The sequence below is a fragment of the Drosophila sulfurigaster genome, chromosome X, assembly GCF_023558435.1.
Source record: "Drosophila sulfurigaster albostrigata strain 15112-1811.04 chromosome X, ASM2355843v2, whole genome shotgun sequence".
NCBI lineage: Eukaryota > Metazoa > Arthropoda > Insecta > Diptera > Drosophilidae > Drosophila > Drosophila sulfurigaster.
The window spans coordinates 8,902,559-8,930,534 of NC_084885.1; the positions used below are offsets into that span (position 1 = coordinate 8,902,559).

Below are 27,976 nucleotides of genomic sequence, written 5' to 3' on the forward strand. Positions count from 1 at the left end.
AGCTCAAGTCTGTTCGAAATACCAAAATATACTAAAGGCAATATTTGGTATATAGACTGATACTACACACATTAATACCAGATTGTTCACTAAAGCAATTGAGAGTCGACTGAACAACTTTTATGATTCGTAACTTATCGCAACAAAATTGTAAGATTGAAGTTATTATTATTAATAAGTATTCAAAAATATAAAATTCATTTATGAAATTTACTTACTCAGCTTCTTACCTGTTTAGTTGAGGCTGAAAAAAAAGGGAAATCGCAGGAGAAGCATGAAAAGACTTTGCAGACTGGCTTTCAATTCTTACGTATTTCTATTTACAAATTTATTGAATTTTCTGTAGAGTTTGTTTGTTTAGCAAATTTGTCATTCACAATTTCGAATTGTTGTTGTTTTGGTTGTTGTTGTTGTTGTTTTTGTTATAATATGAACTGTATAATTACGTGTACTGTTATAATAATTGTATATGTAGTTGTGTCTTGTGTGCTTTAATTGAAATGCCTCCATTTTGATTGGGAATAAAAGTATAAAAATTGGAAGTGGAAGTCCAACGTGTGGCTGCTTCTTTTTTTCCTCAGCTTATTTGCCATAGTTGTTGTTGTAGTTGGACCCTTGAGTGGGATAACTGGCTCCTCCTCCTCCGCTGTTGCTGCGCGAGGATGAAGGATTCTCGCTGAAGAGGCCGCCGAAGTTCTTCGAGTTGAAGATCTCGCCAAGAGCGCTGGCAGCACCACCGCCACCGCCACCGCCGCCGCCAGAGTTGCCACCACCGCCTGCTCCGCTGAGCAGGCTGCCAAGGAAATTGCTGGCACTGCTGCCACCGCTTCCGCCTCCACCTCCTCCACCGCCACTGTTGCCGGCACCGGAGAGCACAGAGCCAAGGAGACCGCCGAGAATGTTGCTGCCAGTCGAAGAGCCACCACCCGATGAGCCACCGCCAGAGTTGCCACCGCCATAGCCGCCACTTGGCTGATACGGCTGATTGCCACCGCCTCCGTTATTCGGCTGATTGTTGCCATTGGAGCCGCCGCCTTGGAGTTGCTTGGCTATTTGGCCTGCAATGATACCGGAGACTGCTTGACTCACCGCCGGATTCGAGAAGAAGTTCGAGAAGAAGCCGCCCTTTTCCTTGGGCTTCTGAGCAGCGCCACCGCCACCGCCGCCATTGTCATAGCCAGGCGCGGGCGGAGTGTAGCCAGGCGAAGGCTGATAGCCACCGGGAGCGGGTTGGTAACCGCCGTGGGGGGGCTGATAGCCACCGGGAGCGGGCTGATAGCCGCCTTGTCCGTTGTAGCCGTTGTAGGGATTGGGATTGTAGCCACCGCCACCGCCACCGCCACCACCGTTGTTTGTCGGCAGCGAGGGATAGAGACCGTGACCGCCAGCCGAGAAGCCGCCACCATATCCACCAGATGCGCCTCCGCCTCCGCCACCGTAACCAGCTTGTCCCTGACCGCCAGCATCTGCCTCAGGCAGCGGAGCACTCGGCGAGTTGGGCGCAAACGAGTTGTGCGTGTTGCCGCTGCTCACTGTGCGTTGCCCCAATCGTTATCGTTATCGATATCGTTATCGTTCGCATCATCATCATTGGCAGCAGCAACAGCAGCAAGCAGACGCGTGTTAGCCACAATAAGCAACAACAAACCAAAATAAAAAAGAACAGAGAACAGAAAAAGGGAAAACACAAAAAGCGTTTAGAAATCAAAAGCACATAAAAAAACAAAACATACAAATTATATACGAAATTTAATTCTATGTATGAATGGCAAGCATAAGATGCTGTTAAAGGGGGAGAACAGGGAGCGGAGGGGAGAGTTTTAAAGAGTGGTGACAGGGAGGCTGAGAGGGGAGTCAATATCAAATGCTGGGTATGCGGGCGTTTTTTCTTTCTTTTTTTAAGTTTTTTTTCCTTTTACTTAGCTTAAGTTTCATTACAGTTGCTCGTTATTCTCTTTGATTAGCTTTAATGCATTTGCTTGCCTACTATCGATACATTTATCGTGCTATCGCTGCAGATGGCGATACTTTTAATGGTGTTATCGTCGCAGCTTGCCTACTATCGATACATTTATCGTGTTATCGCTGACTGCTATCGAAAGATTTCTTGTGTTATCGATGTAGCTTGCCTACTATCAATACATTTATCGTGTTATCGCTGCAGCTTGCCTACTATCGATACATTTATTGTGTTATCGCTGACGATTATCAATAAATGCATCGTGTTATCGCAGCAGCTTGCCTACAATCGATGAATATATCTTGTTATCGCAGCAGCTTGTGTACTATCGATAAGTTCAGCGCATTATCATTGCAGCTATTGTTCGCTCAACTCGTTTAGTCATACGCATCTTTTTATCTACAAAAGTGAAATGCATTGCATTTGATCGTTTATCTTTATAATCGTTAAACTAATCGTAATCGTAGCTACTATGTTTAGGGATAATTCGATAAATGCATCGATAACTTTTATCAGCTGCAGCGTAAATTTCTGTTTGTTTGATTTTTTTCTTTGCCAATTGTATCGTTGTCAATTGTCTATCGTTATCGGAATCGATAGTTGATTATTATTATTAATATTATTGTTACATATGTACGTATGCATTTTGCTTTATCGAATCGATAATTGTTTTCAGTGTCAGTATTAGTAATCGTTACAGTTTATCGTTTATCGTAATTGTAATCGTTATCGTTATCGTTATCGTTCATCGTTATAGTTAATGCAACATTTAAATTCTACACAACTTTGAGTTTGATTTTGTTTCGTTTTTTGTTTTGTTTTGTTTTTTGTATCGCTTAGTTCTTATAAGTCTTCTCTGCCGTTTTTTCGATTAGTAAATTTGTTATTTTTTTGTTGTGTTTTTTGTAATATTTTTGTTGAAATGTTTATAACTATATATGTAAGTATATCAGTAATGTTAAGTATATCAAGTATATATGTTGTGGTATATATATTTGTATATATGTATTATATACTCTTATAAATGCCAATGCTATTTACAACGCCAAAGTTATCATCAGAGTTAAGAGTGTGTGTCTGAGAGATTGAATATATATATATATAACGTAGATATATATATATAGTTCGTCTTGAATACCACTAAAATTATTTGCTAGCATGCACATCGGGGATTGCTTTATACTCGTATGAATGTATGTATTTATTTCGGGTTTTTTTCGATTAAAGTATATTCGATAAAAATGCTTTAGTTAGTTCTTTAATACTGTTCAAATGGCAGTTTTAGTTGGGTTTCATTCAAAGTGATTCTGTGAATATGTGAATATGCATGCGAGTGTGAGTGTGTGTGTGTGTAAGTTTTCCAGTGTTAAGCGCTTTTCCCAGATACGCAAAATCCTGTTTTTTTTCAGCCGTGCATAACTTTTACGGCGTATTTTCGATTCGCAGTTCCCAGCACAATCTTTGAAGCGTTTCAATAGCGAAATATTGTATTCAAGATTTTGCTCATCTGGGAATAGCGCTTTATTCAATAAATAAATATCGACCAAAAAATAATAACAACAACAGTATTCGATGTCGGACGGAGTAAATATCTTCGGTTGTTCATGTTTTTTTGGTTTTTTCTTTTCCCACTGTTTAAAGTTCATTTATTTATGCGTTAATAAATTCATGTTACAAATAATACGAATACATCGAAATAATAGTAAAATAAACATGTCGAAATTGATCGACTAGCAGATACCCTGTAACAAAAGCCAGCTTAAGCTATTGTTCTCATAAAATGTTTTATTTAACAATCGAATTGAACAAGCAACAAAAAACGAAAAACGAAAACAATGGAACAACAAATAATATCGAATATGTTTTCTAATATTTCCAGTGGCTGTTGTCGAATGGCAAAAAATATAATAATTAACTGCTTTTTGTATCGTGTTTGTGTATGTGTGTGTGTGTGTGTATGTGTGTGTGTGGCATGCAATATGTTGCATGTTGCAAATGTTTTTTGTTGCTATTGTTGAATGAATGCGATTTGATTCGAGTTTATTTATTGACACTTTTGGCTTTTGAATATGTTTCGTAGTTAGATCTCATTGTTCATCTTCTGTTGTATTGAATGTTGAATGTTTTCTCGTTTTTTTTTTTTTTTTTCTTCTGTTTTTTGCTGGCAGTTTTTGCTCAAGTTTCGTTTATACAATTGTGTATAGTTTTATTTGGTTTTCATTTAGGTATTTTGTTTTCATTGTTTGCCTGAAAGCGAGTTATTGTTGTTGTTCATTTCCATTCAATTCGCTCTCTTAACTCTCCTTTCCTTTCATTAGTTTAGATACACATCGTTGTATATATATGTGTGTGTGTGTATTTAATATATATGTATATATTTATGTAAAAAAAAACACATTTATACTTTAGTTATTATTATGTTTAGTTGTGCACTTTGTGCACAGCTCACTTTTCTAAATATTCTGTTTTTTGTTTTTTTTTTGTTTTTTTTTTGCTTTTTTGATTTGGTTTTTTCAATTTGCTGCAGTCTAAAAAGCAACTTGTTATGCACTTTGATTGACATGCGTGTGTATTCGTATTTGTATCTACAACAACTCTGAATGGGCCATCAGCAACAGCAACAGCAACAGCAACAACAACGGGGCAATGATAGCCCCGAAATGCTTGCGTTGAGTTTACCACAAAATTCGTAGCATCAACATCAACAAAAATGAAATTAACATCAACATCAAAGCTGTTATCTAACCAGGACATGCACACAACTGACCATCTGTGTGTGTGTGTGTGTGTGTGAGAGAGAGTGTGTGTGTCTGCCTGGACCAAGGTCTGCGGCTGGTCGAGGCACTGGACTAAGCCCGAAATTAAATTCCAATTTAATTGAGCTGCAAAAAACAGAATGAGAGAGAAGTGCACCCAGAAAGAAGCTTTTGGCACAGCCAAATGGACAGACGGACGGACAGACGGACAGACAGACGGACTGACTGATAGTTAGACCACACAAATGAACTAATATACACACACACACATGAACAGAGAGATAAAGACTAGCACAAAGCGAGCACAATATTAAATTGAAATTACGTATAAGCACTCCTCATCTGTGTATGTGTGTGTGTGTGAGGCAGACAAAGAATGTGCTAAAGAAATGCAGCAAAATACTTGTGCACACAATATATTGTATCCACTTGCAGTTTTAACTTGCTGCATTATGTTGCTTATTCAAATATATCCAATTACTCCTCGACTCGAGTGTGCTTTCGAGTGAGTGTCATAGCAGTCAGAGAAGAAAATAGCATAGCTGTCAGCTTTGAATTACTACAGTAGATGCTTCAGAATCAGTGAAGTGTAGTGTGAGTGTCATAGCTGTCAGCTTTCACTTACACTTTTAGAAGATAAAGAGTGAATGTCACAGTTGCCAACCTGCACTTCCATGTTTAGAAGAGTTGAGGGACATCGCTGCCAGCTTGTACTTGTGGGTTTAGAAATGTAAGAGTGAGTGTCATAGCAGTCAGTTTGCACTTGCATGTTTAGGAGAGTAAGATTGAGTGTCATAGCTGTCAGACTGCACTTCCGCAACAGATTAAGGATGCGTGTCATAGCAGTCAGGTGGCACCTGCACATTTAGAAGTGTAAAATGGAGTGACATAGCAGTCAGCTTGCACTTGCACACTTTGAAGAGTAAGATTGAGTGTCACAGTCGTCGGCTTTTACACTTACTGTCCAAGAGCATTGATTACAGCAAGGAGAGTTGATGCCATAGATGCCAGCTTTTGCGCATTTCACATGTTAATTTCATTCATTGTTGTTTGTTGCTGCTGTTGTTCCTGTTTGCTGCACTGTTTGCCCTTAATTGTAACTTAAACTAATGCCCGTAAACCAAAAAAAAAAGGTAGTGTCAGGATTGTGGGATAATACAACTGAAAAGCAAAGCAATGGGATTCTGTTGTTTTGTTGCTGTTTTCTCTTTTTTGTTTGCACATAATATTGATCGTCGTCGTGTTTTTTGCGTTGCAGAATTTGATTTCAAATGTGGATCGTCTGCTGCTGTCGTTTGCATCTTATTACGTGCTGCCGATGCTGACAATGTTCTCGTAGATATTGTTGTTGTTGTTATGCATTCTATTTAGGAGCAGCAGGAGCACAGCGAACAGCGTGATCAGTCCGAATTGTGGAGCATCGCTGAGACGACCCGCTGCCGAGGGACGCGCCTGGGTCTGGCGATTGTAGGGATTCTGTTGATTCTGGTTCTGATACTGAGGCGGCGGCTTATTGTACATGTTCGCATTGGTGTGATGGGTCTGATAGCCCTGATAGTTGCTGCCATATGGCGCCAGACCGCCGCCGCCGCCACCCAAGATGCCCATACTCGAGCTTGGGAGACCGACGCCGGCTCCGATGCCAACATTGGCACCGCCACCGCCGACGCCACCGCCGCCTGGGGGGCCGCCAGTGCCGGCGGGGCCCGAGTAGAAGGGCAGCTGACCAAATACGAACGGTGGATTGTAGGGATTCACCGGCTGCAGGCCATGCATGGGATATCCGGGATTGAGGACGCTACCTGGATGATTGGGTTGGGGAAACTGTTGAAACGATGGCGCTTGCGTGGGTGAATTGTATGGAAAGATGGGCATATTAGGTATGATGGGCATGTGATGCTTGGCCCCAAACACATAATGCGGATCGATGCCCGTTGCCGAGGCACCCGCAGCCCCGCTGTTGCCCAGTCCCCCCGCGTCGCCACCTTGCGATCCCTTCTGCGACCCTTGGCCGCCATTCTGTTGGCCACCTTGACCGCCTTGGCCGCCCATCGACGAGGAGCCGCCGTTGTTGCCACCCGACGATTGTCCCCCATTCTGATGATGGCCATTGTTATTGTTATTGCTGTTGTGACTGAAGTATGTGTAGGTGTTAAGTGTGGGATTCGATGATGCGGGCGCAAATATGTTATTCTCAGGTCCCGTATTCAAGCTGGATCCTATATATAACCAACCAAAACCAGTTACCAGTTACCATTACCATTCCACCAGTTGCGTGAGCGATTAGATAGACAAACAGAGAGAGAGAGAGAAAGAGAGAAGAATATGGAACACATTGCGGTTAGTTATGCGCAGAAAGCGACGCGCGCATTGCTGCGACTGCAGAGCGAGTGAGACGACACTAAAACTTCAGTTGCTTTTGCTGTTAATGAACTTCTGCTGAGCACAGACTATGTTAAGTGAATGACAGAGTACAAGGATGTTATTGACTACTGTTATGGCAACGTCATTATCTGTACATACTCTTACTTTGTGTAATCATTCAGTTATATCAATTTATGCAGTTAATTAGTTAATGGAAAATAAATGTGAACGTACGTTATTTATGCTTTTTTATTTTGTTTCATTATTAATTGATTTATGTACAATCGTTATACGAACACATAGTTGGATATAAAACAATAAATAGTGAAATAAAAAAGTATACTAAATAACAAGTACGAATGTATAATATATAGATATATATTATTTATAGATTTTAAATTTTGTATTATTTTATTTACATATTTATTAGTATGTAATTTTGTACTTTATAGATTTTCTTATTTGTTTTTTATTATTTATATGTACGTATATATGTATTCGTAAATAATTGAATCATTTTCCAAAAGCAACTCTTTACCTTTAAAGTTTAAACTGTTATCCAAGAACTTAACATAGTCTGTGCTTAACAGCTTGCAGTTAACAGCAATTGTCTGCATAACATAAGAGAGCTCTGCTCCACTGCAGAATCTGCAGTGCAGATCTCACCTTATGTTATTAACAGAGGCGAGCGCTGTTATTGAGCTCGGCTCATGTAAACAGCAGAAGTTGCGAAGCAATCGCAGCGAATACGCGCGTATGAATATGTGTATGTGTGCTTGTGTTGAGTGAGAAAGAGAGAGAGAGCGAGCGAGCAGAAGCATGGTGTAAACGTATGCATCAACATATACATACATACATACAAATCTTATGTACTACACATTAATACGGAGATGATGTACGTTCAAAGTGCAGCTCAATGAGACAAGGAATGAGCGAGAGCGAGAGCGCGAGTGAGAGAGTGCGAGTGCGAGTGAGAGAGTGCGTTTTTCTTTTGTTGTTGTGATGAACGAACTTAACCAATGATCGAGTGAGTGAGTGAGATATATGTGTATATATATTGCGAGATATATCGTGTGTAAGTATGTGAAGAAGCAGAGCACGTGTGTTGAAAGTGTGTGTGTTTAAAGCTCTTCTTTCGATTGTTGTTGTCGTTGTAGTTGTAGTTGTAAGTGGATTTCCATTAAATTATAAATACATATATATTCAAATTAAAAGCAAATGATAAAAGGGTGGTGTTGGTGGTGGGTGAGGGGGGGTGGGAGCGAAGAGAGTAAATTGTCGAACTGCCCTCGCAAATTTCTGATTTGCAAAACGTCTGTCACGAGTCGCGAGTGATAAAAGCACGAAGTTGAGAGTAAACGACGAGTGGCGAGAGCGAGAGAGAGAAATGAAAATGAAAATGAAAACGTAAACGTAAATAAATACCTGAGGGATTAACCGCAGACGATGGGGACGAGGGATTCGCCTGGTGGGTGTTGCCACTGGATGCGCCGCTTTTGCGTTTGCAAGTCGGATAGCTGCCGCAATCCTTGCCATCGCGTTGATTGTAGCTGCACGAGTCGCTGGTGATCACGCACTCCTCGTTGGGCAGGCAACCGATGTCGCCGCAGCCGCGTCCATACTCTGCGAGCGGTGAGAGCGAGACGGACACACAGTATCGCAGAAGGAGAGACGGAGACGAAGACAGAGACGAAGACGAAGACGCAGAACGAGAGGAAGACGCAGACAAAAAGTCGTGTGTGTGTTTTTGTTGTTGGGGAAGTTGTTCAGTGTGTTGTAGTTGTTGTTGTTGTTGTTGTTGGCAGTGGGGGGAAAAGAAAAAATTGAAAACAAAAATAATAGGACAAATTAAAAATGGAAAATGGAAATTCGGTGGAACACGTTGACGATCGTCATCATATGTTGAAGTTGATGCAGATGTTCGTGATGATGTTCATAATGATGATGATGATGATGATGATGATGATGATTAGTAGTGATGATAACACAGTACATTTATTACACACAGAAAGAAACAGAGAGAGAGAGAGAAAGAGAGAGAGAGAGAGACATATAAAGAGAGAGAGAGAGAGAGAAAAGAGAAAGAGAGAGCGAATACTCGAAGGGACACAACAGAGAACGCGAGAGACACAGATAGAGAGAGAGAGAGAGCGACTACGAGTGATACGAGAGATACGAGTGCGGACTATATTACGTATACGTACTGGAGTAAGCATCCACTTGACTAAGCTGCAGCAGCGCCGCCAGCAGCAGCATGAGACTAAGGCGTGTCACGCCCATATTTCAGCACAATCTGTCCAGAAAGCAAGTCCTAAAAGAATCCACACAACAATCAGAGACGCTGTTACTTTTGCTGCAACGAAAGAGAAAGAGAGAGAAAGAGAGAAGGTAAATATTGTATAAACATGCTTTGGTATTTATTTATTTATGCCACACAACCTGGACCCAGGACTGTGTGTGTTATTTGGCAAGCCAAGTTTATTTATCACATTGACAGCTGGGCTCAAGTTCATTGCGGTTATTTGCCTCAGTCTCAGTCTCAGTCGCAGTCCTAGTCTCGAGTCACATTCTTAGTCACAGACAGACGCTGTTGCCACAAACCAAATGGCGTCGCATTTCTTTGGCGCAGCTATCGCCAAAGTCTGCTTTCTCATTTCCTCCGCATATGTGGCACTCCCCCCCACTCCCCCCACTCCACTCGCAACCCCATCTTTGCCTCTTGCTGCAGCTGCTGCTTCAGCCAGCCAGCCACATTTGTTGTTTCCAAAGTGTCAAAGCATCAGGGAGCGGGGCGTGGCCTACGCCCACCTCCCAACGCAGCTTTATTGCTTGCCCCAGGCAGCAGCAGCAACAACAACAACAACAACAACAGCTCTCGATGTATTCATATTGATAAGCAAAAATGATAGGCAAACGTTTTCATTAAATGAAGTTAACGTAAGAAAACCCATTGAATGACTAAATGATTGACAAGCTGATTGATTGATTGACTCAAGTACAAATCTCTTGTTTCATTTTAACTATTTAAGTCATTATTTTTCATAAGGATATCAAAAAAATGCATAAAGAATTGATGATGATTGAATGGACTAAAATTCTCAAATTGGGTGTCAACTATCTTAAAATATACAAAGTTATGGCAACAAAATATTTTTAAAGTATAGCGAAAGCTATATTTGTTATATTAATAACTCAATTTTATTAAATTCCACATTGGGGAATCTTAAAATATATAAAACTATTAATTAATTATTTATTACAAATTTACAAAAAAAATATACCGAAGTCTATTTTTGGTATATCGATACACTACTGCCTTCAAAATATGTCATGGAATACAAAATATACCAATTAAAATACCAAAAGGTATATTCAGTATATCGATATCGACTATTGCATTAAAAATATACCACATAATACACAAGATACCAAAGAAAATACCGTATAAAGTTATTTCTCATATAATGATTGACAACAATGACTGATGAAATGATTGACAGCAGCGTTTGCAATTCTTAAATTACTCTTCATCAAAGATTTTCAAGCATTTGATGCACTTCTTTTTGCCTTTTGCTGATCAACAAGCTAAATAAAAAATGAAAATAATTCAAATATGCAAAGCGAAGATTGAAAAGTCTCGATTGATGGATGCAATTGCAATTCTTAAATTGTGTTTTATCCATCATCTTTAGCGTTAATTCATTAACAAGACAAATACAGATGGAAACCCTTTGGCAGATTGTTCGCTCTTGGCGCGCTTTAAGTAAACTTTCCGTGCAAAGTTAAAAGCTGAAATTATTTGAGCTGCTTATTGTCGAAAGAACTCGAATAAATCGAATACGCTCAATAGCCGGCGGCAATTGGCAAACGCTTTGGCTTTGGCTTTGCAGCAGTGTTGGATAATGCCAAAAGGAAGCGATTTTGCTTTCGCTTTTGCGATTTGCAAACAACATTTTCAAATGTGCTTCAATGGCTGCAAAAATGTACAATTCATTGTGAGATCGAAAGGAAGGAGAGAAAGAGGGGGAAGGGGAAAGCAATTGCTGTTTTGCCGCTCAACATGTGGCACATGAATTGAATGCCACTCTCTCGCTCTCTCACTCTCTCTTCCTCTCTGTCTCGACAAATGTGCCACATTTCAAAAGCAAACAATTTAAAGAACTTTTCCATCATTTCGGGCCACGCTCGGAACTCGGAACTCGAACCTCGAAGCTGGGGCAACTTTTGTTGTTGTTGTTGTTGCGGTGGTTGAGGCAGGGGAAGGGGAAGGGGGCGGTTAGGAATGGGGAGGAATGCAAAATGTTTGAATGCCTTCAAAAGCTCCATTTCCATATTCAAATTGCCGCAAAAATGACGAGGCAAGTTGCCAGCCAGAAACAAAATGTAGCTTAGCCCTCGAAGGAAATTAATTGAAGAGCATTTCAATTTTTTTGTTCGTCTCTTTTCGTTTCTTTTTCTTATTTCGATTTTGAGCAGCGATTTTACATTTTCTTTTCCTCGATTTTTGTATGCTTTATTAATTTGTTTTTTTGTTGTGGCCAAATGAAAACGCATAAATTGGTCGACTGACGATGATTTGTGCGCTGCTTCATTTGTCCCCCAAAAAAAACTCCCTCTTTATCTCCCTCTCCACCCTCCTGCTCCACTTCACCACGTTACCTTTGCCACAGAGAGACTTAAGTCTCATTCGCATTCTCTTCTCTCTATAACCTGAACATGAATGGGATAACTCTATGTAACTGCTAGCGATGGACTCGTGTCACGCACGACATCGGAATCACTTTGAAATATTTATATACATACATAACAATGTTGATCTATGGGAACTAAACAACTGTTTTTACATGCTATCAATAGGTTAAAAGCGTATAATTTTAATATATGAAAATATGACACTTAAGCACTTCATCAACTGTTCGTTAAAGCTTTTAAACATTTAATAATTTAATGGGAGTACAAAAATGTAGACCTTTTTTTTACAGAATTTCAGGGCACATATGTTAAGTTTAGACTTTGAAATTTCTCTACAGAAAGTTGACTTAAAAGTATTTATTAAGTGGACTTCCCAAATATATATATATACATATTTCATCGAGATAGACGGTTCATATCTTAAGTTTAAATTCGTATGGCCATTAAGTTAACAAGACCACAAGGATATTGTTATTCTTAAGAAATGATTTAAATTTGGAAAAGGTGAGAACGGATCGAGAAAGAGAGAGAAAAGAGAAAGAAAAACGCGACTCGCTACGCTTTACAATAAAAATAATTAATTATGTAAAAGAAGAACCCATAAATATATATACATTTTTTTTTAAATAAATACGTTAAGCTTTTATAACAAAATTTTGTTTCGAATTAGCAATTATTATAGTATTTTTCAATTTTAAACACGTAAGTCGTAAGCACTGCTATTTCAAAGTTCACATATAAGAAAATAATATATTTCTATTTTTGTTGCTGTTTCATATGAATAAAGGCCCTTGTAATAAAAATTCCAATTTAATTATTTCTTAATGTAAACAAATTGAAATTAAAATATTATAAGTAAATATAGTTTGGAGCTATTTGTAATTTCGAAGCTCTCTGCGAATTATTAATTATTATTTTTTTTCACAATTTCTCATAAGTCATTTAGGATTTTAAAATCGGTTAAGCAACTAAGCTAACTTCTGAGCTAAGATCCACAGCGATCGTGATGACACGAAGTCAGCTTGTCAGAAAAGAAATGCGGAGCACGAGAGGAAAAGAGACAGCAGGATGTTGGCCCCGCTGCAGTTGGCGAAGCGCAGAGCAAAAAAACAAAAACAAAAACAAAAATAAAAACCGAAACAAAAGAAAAAAATAATATTCTGACACTGAAATGTGTTTGGTCTGTTTCTTTCATTTCGGAGTATTTTTTCGTTATTCTCGTTGTTGTTGTTGTTGTTGTGTGTTTCGCTGTCGTTGTCGCCGTCGTCTTGTTGTTGCTGTTGTTGTTGTTGTTAGTTGTTGCCCTGCGGCTGAGGCAGCGCACACATCATTTTAGCAGGCAGCTCCTCTTGCACGTCCTCTTGCACGCCCTCTTGCATCCATCGTCATTCTCATCCAGTTCGTCGCCCACTCGACTGTATTTGTGTGTGTGTGTGTGAGTGTGTTCGCCCTGTGCATTCGTCTGTCTGTGTGTGTGTGTGTGTGTGTTTGGGGCTTGTCCCGGCCGACGGAAGCCAAAAGTGGAAATGCATGATAAATGACACGAGATTTTGTTTTCTTCGTTTTGCCTTGCCTTTGATTTGCTTTGCTTCCTTTTCTTTCCCTTCTCTCCCTCTCCCTTTCCCTCTCGCTCACACTTTGGGGACGCCGCAGCAAGAACAACAATCATTTTTATTTTAAGATACAACTGGATGAAAATTGTGAAACGATGACGTCGTAAATGTTTTGTTGCAACATTTTTTCGTTTGCCTCCCTCTCTCCCTTTCGTTCTCTCTCTCTCTCTCACTTATTTTGTGTGTAGTCAAAGAATCACACAAGAATAAAAACAGCAAAGCAAACTGTCCGCGTAACGGAAACAGCAACTAAAACAACTGCAAGCAGCGAGAGGAAAGCAGCGAGAGGAAAGCAGCGAGAAGAAAGCAGCGAGAGGCACCCCAGCGACAGGCGCCCAGCGAGTTGGAACAGCACACACACTAACACACACACACACACACACACACACACGCACACATGCAGCAGCAGTTGAAGCTAAAGTTGAAGTTGAAGTTAAAGTTAAAGGACTCAAGGCAGTAATAAACCCGACTCGGCCAGCAAGAACTCTGCAATGCGCTATCGGTTAACTCGACTGCGAAAATGCATCAACATTTAATTGGTTTTTTTTAACATTTTGTTGCCTTTGAAATGCAGCATTTCATTTGTGCATTAACACTGAGCAAAATATTGCACCGAAACAGAATAAAAATCTAAAACTATATTTGGTATATCGATATACCACTGCATGCAAAATATGCAAAAAACTGTGGCCTGTGACTATGACAACAGTGCGTATGCGTACTTTAGTTATTTATTTCACTTGTTTTTAGTAACCTTTGCTGCCCATTGTTACATTACAAAGAAATGCGAGCTAAGAATATCATTTTTGCTTGAATGAATTGAAAATATTACTATGAATAAATTTATATTATTCAACAATATTTTATATCTTAAAATAAAAATGTTGCAAGCTTCAAGCATTAAAAAAATGTATAATTATGGCAACAGTTATTTCAATTAAAGAATCAACTACATTTCCTCCCAATTTAATTAATACAAATAACTATTTAATAAAGAATTTAATATCGTGATTTTTAAGATCAACTTTACTAGTGAAAATTGTTGGGAAATTTGTTGTTAGCGTTCTTATAATTAAGTAAATATACACTTAATTTCATATGCTATACAAACTTTTAGTTCAACCCCATTTAACTAAAATATTTAAGCATATTTTATGTATAATGCAATTTAATTTGGGTTCGCAAAGCATTTTCTATGCATTTTAAGAACCTTTTCATATTAAATGCTTTGCTGTTGAAGACAAGTTGCAAGTGCAACTTGAATGGACTCTCTTTATTAAGGCAACACGACTTGTGGATACCCTGCAAAAGTTTGCTTTGCGATTATTCCCAGAGTTCTGTTTTGCTTTTTGAGTGTTTCTTTCTTTCGACTTGACCAAGACGATGTTTCGATGTTGGCCAAGTCACAAAGGGTGCAACAGCAGCAGCAACAGCAGCGACGTTGGCAGCGACGTCGGCGTCGGCGTCGGCAGCGCTGCGGTTCGCGAGGCACAAACCGAAAATTCACACTTGGTTACTTCCCTCATGACTTTGGATATTATTGTGGTTTATGTTAGAGCTGTCACTTGCCGCTTCCAGCTTGCTGCTTGCTGCCCGCTGTTGCAATGTGCCACGCCCCAACGCCCAGGCAAGCAAAGGGATGGCGAGGAGACGGAGGGCGGGGCATGTGTTGGCTGCCGCTGTGTGATGTATGACTCCATGAAATGCGATATATTCATGTTAAATTATTTTTACAAAAAGGAGGAAAACGAAATCCCAAGCGACGACTGATGAGTGAGCGAGGGAGAGCGAAAGAGAGATAGAGGGAGAGAGAGAGAGAGAGTGAGAGAGAGAAGAATGGAGACAGAGGAAGAACGAGAGAAAGGGAGAGAGGGAAAGAGATAGAAAGAGGGTGAGGGAGAGGAAAGAAAAGAAAGGAAGAGCGAAAAAGAGACAGAGACAGGGACAACTAGGCGAATGTGGAATGTGGAATGCGCTGGGGCAGGCGACACGTTTTCGATTGCGACTTAAAGGCGCAACTCGACTTTAACTTTGCTGTGGCGCCACAATGTTGCAAATGCTGGCAGTTGCCAGTTGTCAGTGTTGCCCCCGTGTGGCACTTTTGCAATTGCGCAAACAATTAAAAGTTTGAAATATTGTGACAGCGTTTTCACAGTTAATTGCACAGGCGAACAGCCAAACAGTCTCGACTGCCCCTCGCATTGTGACAGGGTTGCCACCCCGTCGTGTTTGACAGTCGATAGCCGATGCACAGCTTCAACTTCAACTTTAGACTGCAACTTTTATTCCATTCATTACTTTCGATTCATTTTAGAACTTGCCTCAGTCCTGCTTCTTCTTCTGTCTCCCTCGCACTTTCGGGTGGCAACCCTACCCACCTACCCACCTACCCACCCATCCACCCCCTCCATGAGCAGCACTATTTAGTTGCAAAGGTGCAAAAAAAGTTTTGGCGTTAGTTTTGCACGACTTTTTCCACATTTCATTTGGCTGTTTGTCGTCTAGGGTTGGTCTAGGGGTAGTTCGAGGGGAGGAGGGAGGGAAGAAGGTGTCTCGCATAGTTTTGTAGCAATTCGTCCGATTGTTAAGTGGCAATTGGCGCAGCAGCTGCAATGCCAGCGGCAGCTGACAAACTGACAGCCATTTGTCATTAAAGGGGAGTGTTCGCTAAGGGTTGCATAAATGCACCTCACAGCTTGCAGCTCACAGCTCACAGCTTGCAGCTGGAGGGTTGACAAGATGGCGCTCCATTTTCAGTTCCGCTTTTCTTTTTAGTTTCCTCTTTATTTTCCCCTTTTTTTTTGGAGGTATTGGCACTCGCCATATGTTTTAAGCGTTTAACAAAAAAGTTTAATTAGCAAATGTCGCTGGGGGTAGTTTTTCAATTTCATACACACACACACACACACACACACACACACACACACACACACACACACACACACACACACACACAGAGAGAGAGAGAGGGGTAGCTTCCCCTACGCTCTGTGACTCGTTGTTATGGCGTGTAGCCAACAATTCGGGCTTATTAAATTCCAGACGAGCAAACGAGGGAATGTCAATTCGTGGCAATGCGCCCCAGGCGCACAATTTCCAACCCCCTACCCCCCTGCCCCCTGCTCCCCTATTGCACCCTCTTCCTCCCTCTCGTTCTCTGCCTAACACAAAAGGCAAAAAAAAAAAAACTGAAAAACGAAATCTTTGTCAGGCAGTTAATTAAAAACTTGAATGTGCAGGACAATGGCTGCTGTCGCCCTGTCTCCTCTCTCCACCACTCCTTTGTATGTGTGTCGCCCCTAGAATAGAGCACAAAGCAAGTGTGAGAGAGAGAGAGAGAGAGGGACACAGCTTCGCTTCATCATAATTGCAACTTCACTCGTCACAGTGTCTAACCAAAGCACACAGCAAGTAAATAATTAAGCTGCGCTCAATTTCAAGTGAATGTGTGTTTCGAAAATTGCAATTAAATGCGTGCAACTGTGCGTATACGTGATGCATTCGTTCATCAATGCATCATCATCATCATCAATTGCCATTAAATGAGACGACGAACAACTCCATTTAATTGCAAAACTATGCCAATTGCTTGATCCGCTTTGCTCCGCATTGAGCGATAAAGTGGAAAAGTGCAAAGTGCAAAGTGGAAAGCGGAAAGCGGAAAGTTTGCAAGTCAAATCGAAGACGAAGTCATCGATTGGTCAGCAGTAGGAAGAGAGAAAGCTTCTCAACTTCAACTGCATTTCATTTCTTAACTTATTTTAATACTAATTCTTATTCCTATTATTTACTAATTCTAATTTTTTTCTACACTTCACGGTATATGGTATATTTTGAATGAAATACTATATACTAAATACAGTATTTGGTTTATGAATGAATGAAGTACTATATCAATATACTAAATTTAGCCTTTGATATTTGGTATATTTTTCACTCTATGGTATAATTTAAAAGTAGTAGTATATTATTATACCAGTTGTACACTTTAAGTTATATGGTATATTTTGAATGAAATACTATATACTAAATACAGTATTTGGATTATGAATGAATGAAGTACTATATCAATATACTAAATATAGCCTTTGATATCTGGTATATTTTTCACTCTAGTAGTATATTAATATACCAAATGAAGCTTTTAACATATACTAGATTTTGGCCTCTATATATTGTATTTGGTATATTTTTAATACAGTCGCATATTATTATACCAAATGCAGTCTTTGGTACATTTTTAGTATTTTGTGGTATATAAAATTGGTATATTTTCAAATTAATACCACACAGTTTTGCTTTTTTACAAAGGGTATCTCACAGTCGAACACACTCGACTGTAGTTTTCTTGTTCTTTTCTCTAATTAACATTTTCATTTGACATTTTTTTCAATAAATCTCACAGCTTATCGCAGCGCTCATCAATCTGGCTTAATCTTAATGTTCATCTTGCGTTTGCTTTCGCTTTCAACAAATCTGAGCAAAACGTTGACCAAGATAATCTTTAATTGCGTTTTACTCTCTAATGTCTTATTCTACAATAGTTGTTCACTTAATGTTGCAAGTGTCAGTTTAATATGAAAATAGCTTCGAGTTTGAAGTTTCGAGATTCGATTTGTCACATTGCAAGTCGATTGAAAGTGTTTTAATTGATTGAAGTGGAAGTGGAAATGGAAGAGGAAGAGGAAGAGGAAGAGGCAGAGACTAGTCGCATTTGAATGTGGCCCTAAATCATCTTGAATTTGGATTTTGTGCAGCTTCGACGCCCAAATCCGCAACGGAAAGCTTCTAAATCTCCACAGGAAGCGAGTGAAAGGAAGAGAGAGAGAGAGAAAGAGAGAGGGAGAGGGAGTCGCCGGTAAACAATTGAATGATGAATTGGCGCCCACTTGGCAGATGAAGCGGCAACAATGGCCTCCAGCTTTGTGCGTGGGAGTTTCAACATGTGCGTGCCACAATATTGCCATGCCACCTGCCTCGCTCTCTCTCTGTCTCTCTCTCTCTCTCTTTCACTCAATCTCTTTCTCGCTCAAACTACTTTTGCACTGTCCGAGCTGCTTTCTTTGCTTCTTTGCTGCTTGCTGCACAATGATGGATCTGCTTCATTTAGTTGGGCTCTCGACTCGTTTGAGTTGCCAGATAAATTGAAAACGCATGAAATATGTATGACAGACATTGCCATGCTATGATAATCATCATCATCATCATCATCATCATCATCATCATCATCATCATCATCATGATAATGCTGCTGCTGATGATGGCATCATAAGGCTGATGATAAGTGTTCGACTGTTGCAAGAACTTGCAGCTTAATCCCCAGCAGCGAAAGCAAAGCGATCTCTTAAAGCAGCATCATTTGAATTAGTTACAAACAAAATATAATGAAATAAAGTTTATTCATTGCTTTCCTCTTTTTTTGCAATCCAATTACTATTTATTGTCTCGTTTTAGTTTAGCTTAACACCAAGCTAATACAATTAATTTCAATTAAATTTACAACTTTTCGCTGAAATATAGTTTTCAAATTTCTTATGAGTTCCCACTTCAATTTCAAATTTATCATTGAAGCCAAAGCGATCTCTTAAAGCAGCAAAAAGAAGCTGCATAATTCAAATTAGTTACAAACAAAATATAAAGGAATAAAGTTTGCTCATTGCTTTTCACTTTGTTTGCATTCTAATTACTATTTCCTTTCTCACTTTTTCTTTAGCTTAAAACCAAGCCAACAAAATTAATTTAATTTCCAAATTAAGCATTCTATTTAAAACTAAATTCCCTAGAATATAGTTCCCTATTTTCTTATAAGTTCTCACTTCAATATCAAATTTACTAAATTGATTTTTACTCAATATTCGAGATACTCAATTCGCATCGAAATTTCGCATCAAGATGTCTTCATTGAAATTCATGCAATTTTCGCGTATTTTGCAACACTGAAAAGAGCCGTTGCAATGGCGACACACAAAAATGTGAAATGCATGTAAATTTAATATATGAAATATTTTGTTGCATGCAACACGCTTTGATAAATATTTGTAAATATATTTATGGGATGGCGGCAACCGCAAAATGTTTGTTGTTGCGTTCTCCACTAAAAGGCAGCGCACGAAGTGAAAAGCAGCGCTGCCAATGGAATCGCTACCCTGTAATTCCCATACAATAAAAATGTAATAAAGAGCTAACTTTCATAATAATTTATATAGAATTCAATTGACAATTAATAGGTAAGTTTCATAGTGATAGTAATATGGAATTCTATTAACAATCGATGCAGTTATCATGTCGTCAATCAACAAATCTTGCTACCAATCAGACAATCAATCAATCAAGTTGAAAGTCAAGTAAGTCAATCTTCTCAAAATTTTCTCAATCAATCAAGAGTCAATAAATAAAAAAATATAATGTAAAATATACAAATTTAATAATAATAAATCAAGCGAGTCAATCAACCAATCAATTAAATTGCAATTAGGTTGAAAATATTAAAGTAAGTCAATCTTCTCAAACTTTTCTCGATCAGTTAAACAAGGTCCAATAAATAAAACCTTTATATTAACAAATCAAGCGAGTCAATCCTCTTTGAAAGCTAATCAATCGATCAATCAAGTTGCAGTAGAGTTGAAAATAACTAAGTCAATCTTCTTAAAACATTTGTCAATAAATAAATCAAATTGCACTAATAGCTAGCCAATTTCGTAATCTTTTGTCAATCGGTCAATCAGACAGTCAATCAACCAAATTGTATTAAATTAACAACTACTATCACAGTGTTTGTATAAAGTAATTACATACTCGTTTGTCAATAGGTGAATTTATCAATCAATTACGCAATTAATCAAACAAGTTGATCAATCAATCAATCAATCAGTCAATCAGTACTATAAACAGCATATTATGTCTGAGCAAGCAATCAGAAGTCAGTCAATCACTCACTTAATCACACAAGTTAATTAATCAGTTGTTCATTCAGTACTATAAACAACAAATAATGTATGAGCAAGCAATCAGAAGTCAATCAATTACAGAATCAATCAAACAATTTGATCAATCAATCAGTCAATCAGTTGTTTAATCAGTTCTTCAAACAAGAAATAATGTCTGAGCAAGCAATCAGAAGTCAATCAATTACGAAATCAATCAAACAATTTAGTCAATCAATCAGTGAATCAATCGTTCAATCAACAATATAAGCAATAAATAGTGTGTGAACGAGCATTCGTATGTCACTCAACCAATGCTACCCTTTCAGCTGGTATTTGTGCAGGGTATTCGCAACAGCAACCAGCAAAAGTGCCGCAGCATATTGACACGTGTTGCTGTCATTGTCGTGGCTGCTGCTGCTGCTTCTGTTGTTGTTGTTGCTGTTGTTGTTGTTGCCTTAGTTGTTGTGCAACTAGAGGAAGTGCATTTGAATTTGCGCACTGTCGTTGCGGTAAATGTGGCCAACGGTCGAGAGGCAAAAGGAAGAGCAAGAGCAGCAGTAAACGCTTTTGCCCCCTTCCAAAAAAAGAATCCAGTTGCAAAATTCAAATGTTGTTTACTTCGTTGCTGTTGTTGTTGTTGTGCATTTAATGCACATTTGAATAATATTTATGAATTTATTGCTGTGAGCACTTTAATTGCGTTTGCAGCTAGCCAAAATGCCAACAAATTTTTGCATGATTTATGCGAACGGCTTAAACAAAAGCACAAAAGCTGCCAGGAAGAGGGAAGTGGAAAGGGAGGGAAAGGAAGAGGAAGAGGGAGTTGCATGTCGAACTCTCGCTTAACTTCATAAAGACTTTATTAGTAAATAAAATGCCATAAAATGTAAACAAGCTCCAAGCCAAGGCTGCAACAAGAAGAACTTGATGACGACCCCGAGACTTCGAGACTCTGAGATCCCTTGACCTCCCCCTTCTTCCTCTTCTCCCTCCTCTCTCCTCTCCCCCGGCTTGTTAGCTGCCATTGTGTCCATTGTGCACAGTTGCTCGCTGAGCTCAGTTAAAACTCTAGTTGAGCTATGCAACTGTCTAGCTCCCCTCTCTCTCTCTCTCTCTTTCTGTCGCTCCCTATCTCTTCTTCTCTTTCTCTCTATGACATTATGCAAATCGCTTGGCAGCTGCGGCTACTGCGAGAGTCTGTATACAAAAGCAGCCGGAATGCCGATGTCGAAGTCGATGCCGATGCCGATGATGTTGGCGATGACGATGACGATACGGCTGCAAAGACTTTAAGTGGATTACAACGGCAACAAGCAACAACAACAGCAGCAACAGCAACAGCAACAACTTGTTAGCTGGCAGCTGAAACCCCAACAGCAAAGTTCAATAGTTGTTTGACTTTCGATATGATGACGTAGATGGAGTAAGCAAGACGACCCCAAAGAGAAGCAGCAGCAAGAGAAATTGAAGCAGCCACATCTAAAGGCAAAGCAGCTGAAGGCAAAGCGGAAGCTGATGAAGGCGTAGCAAATGCAACTGAAGCAGCACCAACAGCAACAGCAACAGCAGTTGCAAGACAAGACTTTCTTTGGCCTTAGTTCGTTGGCTGCTCAAGAGTTCGCCGTTGGCGATGACGATGCCGATGACGTTGAAGCTGAAGCTGAAGCTGATGATGCTGCTTTCGTCTGTCGCTGCCAATTTTTATGGATTTTCAATTTTCCGCACGCGGCTGCTTAAGGAATTTCAAGCTGATTGCCATATTACATATTACGCATTACGTATACGCCATGTAGTGCATACACAGAGCTTAAACACAACATCAAAATTGCTTGTGAATGATTCGTGTTTAATCATTGATATATAATTTTAAAAAATTCTATTGTTTAACACCTTTGCAATTAATATACCAAAAAAGACTATCAATATACCAAATACAGCTGTAAGTATATTTTAGTATTCTGTGGTATATTTGTAGAATATGGTTTAATCGGAACTTTGGAGTTTATTTGTCGAATATGGCTTTATTAAAACATTGGAATATTTTTGTATTTTTGCGGTACATTTAATTGGTATAATTTAAGTAAATGGTATTATTGAAACTTTTGTATTTTTTAGTATAATAATTTGGTATACTTTTTGAATATGTTTTATTGCAACTATGCTATATTTCAGTATTTTTGTAGTATATTTTTGATAGAATATGGTTTTATTTAAACCTTGGTATATTTTTGCGGTATATTAATTTGGTATAATTTTAGAATTTAGTTTTATTGCAACTGTGGTATATTTTTGTATTTATGTGGTATATAAATTTATTGAAAATGGTACCGGGTATCTCACAGTCAAGCATGCTCAACTACAGCTTTCTTACTTGTTGTCTATAATAATTATTATTGTAAATGAAACTGACTAACAACTGGCTAACAAAACTTTTTACCTTGTTTATTTGGCATTACATATTCTTGCACCCCGTTTTTCCCCCTCTCACCTCTCTTGCCTCTCCGCTCTTCTCGTTCTACTCTTGTGTCTGGCAGCTCATCAATTTGTTGCTCGACTTGGCTTCGTTGCATTCTCATGGGTCACATCATTCTCTCTTCCTCTCTCTTTCTCGCTCTTTCTCCCTCCCTCTCTCTCTCTCTCTGTCTCTCTCTCCCTCTTTGCTTAACTCTCGGCCCAACTGCAATTTAAACTTTGCTCATTGTCCGGCATTAAAAATGTTCTGTCTTCCTTCCGCACACTTTTCTTTTACTCTCCCTGTCTCTCTCTCTGACTCTCTCTCTCTCTCTGGGCTGTAACTAATTTCTGTAAATTCTGCTTTTTAGTTAGTTGCATGGCAAATAATAACTTCCGCTTTGCCTAAGAAATGATTATTACAACAAGCCAAAGTCCCTCTCTCCCTCTCTTAGCCTCTTTCTCCCGCCCTGCGTCTGTCTCTGTCTTTGTCTCTGCATCTGTCTCTGTCTGTTGCCTTGGCTCCATTTATTGCTTAAAGCGCTAAAAAGAAATTTTTTGCCTTTGCACTGCGTCAAACTTTATTATGCTTTACTGGCAAGAGGAGAAAGCAATGGAACTTTCTGGCTTGCACTGTCAAAAGTGGGCGGTGGCGACGGTTGCTGTTGTGGGCGTGGTGAGCAAGTCTGTGCCCGCGAGGACAAAACACACGCATTGCCACAGACAGCGAGGGTATCCCAAAGAGTTCACAGAATGAGAAAGAGCTCAAGAGAGAGAGAGAGAGAGAACGGAGTTTTAATATTCAAGCATACATTTCGCTTTCTTTGCAACTTTTGTGGCCACCCTCGCTATATGGCGCTAACAGCTAATAACTACAGCAAATAATAACAAAAACTAGCCGCCATTTTTGCCCATTTCCCCTCCTCCTCCCTTTTGTCTTTCCCAATCTCTGTCGCGAACAAGCGAATGGATAAGCAAAGCAAAGCATCCACTGCATTTGCGCCCATTTATACTTCCCCCCCTCTCTCCCCACTCTCTCTCTCTCTCTACCATCTCTTTTGGCTAACGGCACGCACTGGCCACGCCCATGAAAAGAGCCGACCAAACGCCCCTTTTGATAGTTTATCCACTCATTCCGAGCCGTTGAAGCGCAACCGGCAAAGTGCGGCTTCAACTTTTGTTCAAGTTGATCGAAAAAAAACGCGAATAAATCAACTGAAGAACAACTCGACAACAACAACAACAACAGCAACAACAATGAAAGGCAACCAACAACGAACATAAAAGAGCCCAACAACAACAACAACAACAATTGAAGGAATATTTATAGTATGTAAGTTGCAGAAATATGTTATTAACAAATATGCATAAAAATCAAATGCTCTTCAAGCAAAACAATAACTGAAATGAAATTAAATGCAATGAAGGGAAATCAAATGAACTCGACAAAGGTCAAGGAAAGCAGTGAAAGCAATTAACAATTAATAGTTGAACAGAATTGAGGCAATTTTTGTGATGGGGGGAAACAAGAATTCACGAATTCACAAAGTTGCGTGATTTAAAAGTCCAAATATTTCTACACCCTTTAACTTACTATCGCATTGTTTGACTATCGATAGCAATATCGTTCGATAACATTTTATTTAGTTTTCTATCTGTTTTCTTGTGTAGCTACCGAACTATTTGTCTACCTTAGCCTGACGACCTTAGAGCCTCTCTCTCATATTATTGCAATAAGAAATTGTTATCAACATACAGTAAAAATAAATACAAGTAAATAAATTGCTCGAATGAATTTGTTGTTATATGAATTTGTTGTTATATTTGTCAACTTATTTATTTACGTATCTATCAATTTTTGATCTATTTATCGATTTACCAAACTTACTATCTATATGACTATCACACGTTTATATATCCCTCTCATATCTATACTATATCTATCTTTCGAATGATATTTCTATTGATATATTGAACTATTTGTCTACGATTACCACTGTTTCACTTATCTAATAATGCGCCTGGCTATAAAACAATCATCCGTCTATAGGTCTTTCTCATAATCGATTTATCTATCGATAAATATTTCCATTAACATATCAAATTGTTTCTCTATTATAACAAGCTATACATTTATTTAGTGATGCGATCAATCCATTTGTTGATCTATTAATCTATCGATAATATATTTATCGATATACCTAAGGTAAGAGGATAAGGTAGTTATCCTTATCAATCTAACTATATCTTCCATATGTCTACCTCTTCATCTCTAAATAACTTAATGATTTCGAAATACGAAACATTTCAACATACTTATCTCTAATATCTGTCTAATTCGTTCTTTTCTATCAATCTAACTTTTTCGCTTTCTATCGACCTATCTATCCATCTATCTCTCAACTATATGTCTCCCTCCCTCGTTATCTTTTTATTTCCATAATTACAATTATTTTTTTTGTACAAGTATATATAGTTTTTTCTGTCTTTTTGTTGCTGTCTACGTTTGGTTTTTCATCTGCTTTGTGCTTTTTGTAGTGCGGTGTTGAGTGTCTGGCAAACACTCGACAACAAAAAGGCGTTTCAAAATTTTAATTTTAATTGAAATTGAAATATTTATGCTGCCACTTGCCACTTGCCACTTGCCACACGTTGTCGTTGTCGTTTCCGTTGACGTTGTAGCTAAAGTTGACGCTGACGTTGTCGTTGCCTTCCAAATTTAATCAAGCGCCAAGTGTAAAGCAAAATCTAAACAAAATGTTGAGCCTCGAGTGTGTATGTGTGTGTGTGTGTGTATACACTACATGTGCAAGGCTGTGTGTGTGTGTGTGTGTGTGTATTAGTTGGGGTAGCTGAAAATTAATTAAGTTGAGAAAATGTCAACGTGGCTGCTTTTGCTTTTGTAGCTGTCGCTGCTTTTGCCTGCGCCTTTTGCCTCAACGTCGCGTTGCTTAACTACGCCTCGCTTCCTCTTCTTCTTCCTCTCTCCTCCTTTACATCCCTTCACTCTACCCTTACCACCAATTGCCCCCAACGCGACGTCTCGCGTCATTCGTTTTATTCCATTTCATTCCGTTTCGTTGACTCTTTTCCCCGTTTCATTTCGTCTCGTTTCCCCTGATTTGCCAGCATTCTTTTTTCTTTTTTTTTTACTACATTGCACAACCAGTGTTGGTAAATAGTTGCAGTGTCTGCTCAACTACCCTTTAACTGAATTTATGAAAGGTAAGCTCTTATCTTAGAGGTTATTAATCAATGCCTGAGAAGAGCTACAAATTCTGCAAATAGTAAAGTATTATCCTGCTCAACAGTTGACTTCATTGAAGGTTGAAATAATTACTGAGATTCTAAAATGCAAGTTTCGATTCAATTTGCATTAGTAACTTTCGTTACTATAAAATTTGTGTTTAAATGGTTTAGAACCGATTCACAAACGGTTAAAAATCGTTTAGCAAAAAGTTGCACTTGCTCAAAAAGTCACAACCTTGCTAAATTATATTAGTGCTATGGCCAAAATTGAAATTCTATATAAACTATGACATCAATGCACTGAAATAAATACTTTTCAGCAATCAACGCCAATAACCGATTCATAACCGGTTCGTAACCGTTTCGCAAAAATATAAATTTTTGTCTAAAAATTACTTTTATATAGCACAATTCCAGTGAGTAACTTGCAGTTCAGCAATTACCGCCAATAACCGTTTCATAACCGTTTCACCCAAGTTGTTTGTCATTTTCAGCTCTCGTCTACAAGTTATTTGCCTTGCATCCACCCGTAAAGTGCAAACTGCACTAGCTCGCTTCTGTGGCGCTCATATTAAGTTTTACACCTACAGTAAACACTCACACACTCACACACACACACTCACATACAGAGAGAGCTTCACATATGAGACACCTGGCTGGTGATTTAATAACGCGACGCTGCAAATTTTGCGGTTTGAATAGCAGCTAACTTTATTTTATGATAAGTTTATAATGCTGCACACACATATGGAACACACACACACCCATACACACACATGGCACACTCACACACACACACACTCTTGAGCTGGGGGAATTGCAAAGAGCGTAAAAATGAAACAAAAGCGAATTCACATAGAACGAAGCCCAAGCGCGATTCTTCTGCTTTTCAACATTTTCCGCTCGCCCTTTGTGCCTGTTTTTTTTTTTTGTAGCTTGCTTTCCCCCTCTTTCCTCGCTTCTTTCTCCTCTCCCTCTGCTCTCTTTCAGCCTTTTTTCTTTGCTTTTGTGCATGTGTTTTAGTTCACTTTGAGCAGGCGGTAAAAATTTGCTAAAATTACACTAAACTGCAGCAGCCAAGCCGGTTCGCCTGGGAAAAGGCGGGCGAGCGGGGCGTGGCACCAGCTAACTGCGATGTGTGCATGCAGAAAGAGGAAGCAAGGGGATGCAGGGGAAGCAAATTATATTAGAAATTTTGCTGTTGTCGTGTCTCACGGGGCGTATGAGCGTTGAGCGTTGAGCGTTGACTGCTGAGTGCTGACTGCATAATAGGGTTAAAGTGACGCAGTTCGATCGCGCCTCCCACTGCCACGCCCACGCCCACTGCTCCTCTAATTCCCAGCCTTTCACTGGCACTCTGTCCCCCCTATCAATCCTTCCTCTCTCTGTCCCTCTCTCTACCCTCTCTCTCTATCCCACACTATCTCCGTCTTTCTGTCCCCCACTCTTTCATTCTCTTCATCTCTCTCCTCATCTGTCTTTCTCTCCCCCCTGTTTGTCTATCTCTCTCTCTCTCTCTCTCTCCCCTCTCTCTATCACTTAATCTCTCCGCCCCTCTCTCTCTCTCTCTTCCCTCTCTATCCCTCCGTTCACGTCTTCTCCCCTCTCTCTTTCTACATCTCTCTCTCTCTCTCTCTCTCTCTCTCGCTTCATCTCTCCTCCCCTCTCCCCCCCTTCCAAATCTCTCTCACCCTCTCTGCGCCACTCAAACTAAAGTCAGTTACGCTTTTTTTGTTTTTGTCTTTTTTCCGAGTCGCTGTTGCCAACAAAAAAGACACAAGAAAATTTTGGACAAATTGCCCAAGGGAAGACAGCAGCACCAGCAGCGAAAGAGAGTGGCAAGAGGGGGGAGGAGAGTTAGGAGGGGGGCTCTGTCAATGCGCTGTCCATGGCTAGACAAACAATAAGTGAAAATTTTCAATTTTGTATGCAAAACTGTGACACAGCTCGATAGTCACGCACCAC

At 39.4% G+C, this 27,976-nt stretch overlaps 1 protein-coding gene across 5 annotated transcripts in view; it reads right to left on the bottom strand.

Annotated features, from left to right (window-relative positions):
• Positions 1–293: 293 nt before the first annotated feature.
• Positions 294–27,976, bottom strand: part of LOC133848738 (uncharacterized) — a 122,211-nt gene continuing 94,528 nt past the window's right edge. Inside the window, exons 2-4 of one of the 5 annotated variants that reach the window (XM_062284408.1) lie at positions 9,285–9,436; positions 8,506–8,703; positions 294–1,532 (exon numbers count right to left, since the gene is read on the bottom strand). In XM_062284408.1, the coding sequence (XP_062140392.1) occupies positions 583–1,532; positions 8,506–8,703; positions 9,285–9,360 (1,224 nt within the window). In that variant the 5' untranslated portion in view covers positions 9,361–9,436 and the 3' untranslated portion in view covers positions 294–582. Of the gene's footprint in view, positions 1,533–5,232; positions 6,936–8,505; positions 8,704–9,284; positions 9,437–27,976 lie in introns of those variants that run through there. The other 4 variants (XM_062284409.1, XM_062284410.1, XM_062284412.1 and 1 more) reach the window with 4 other exon arrangements.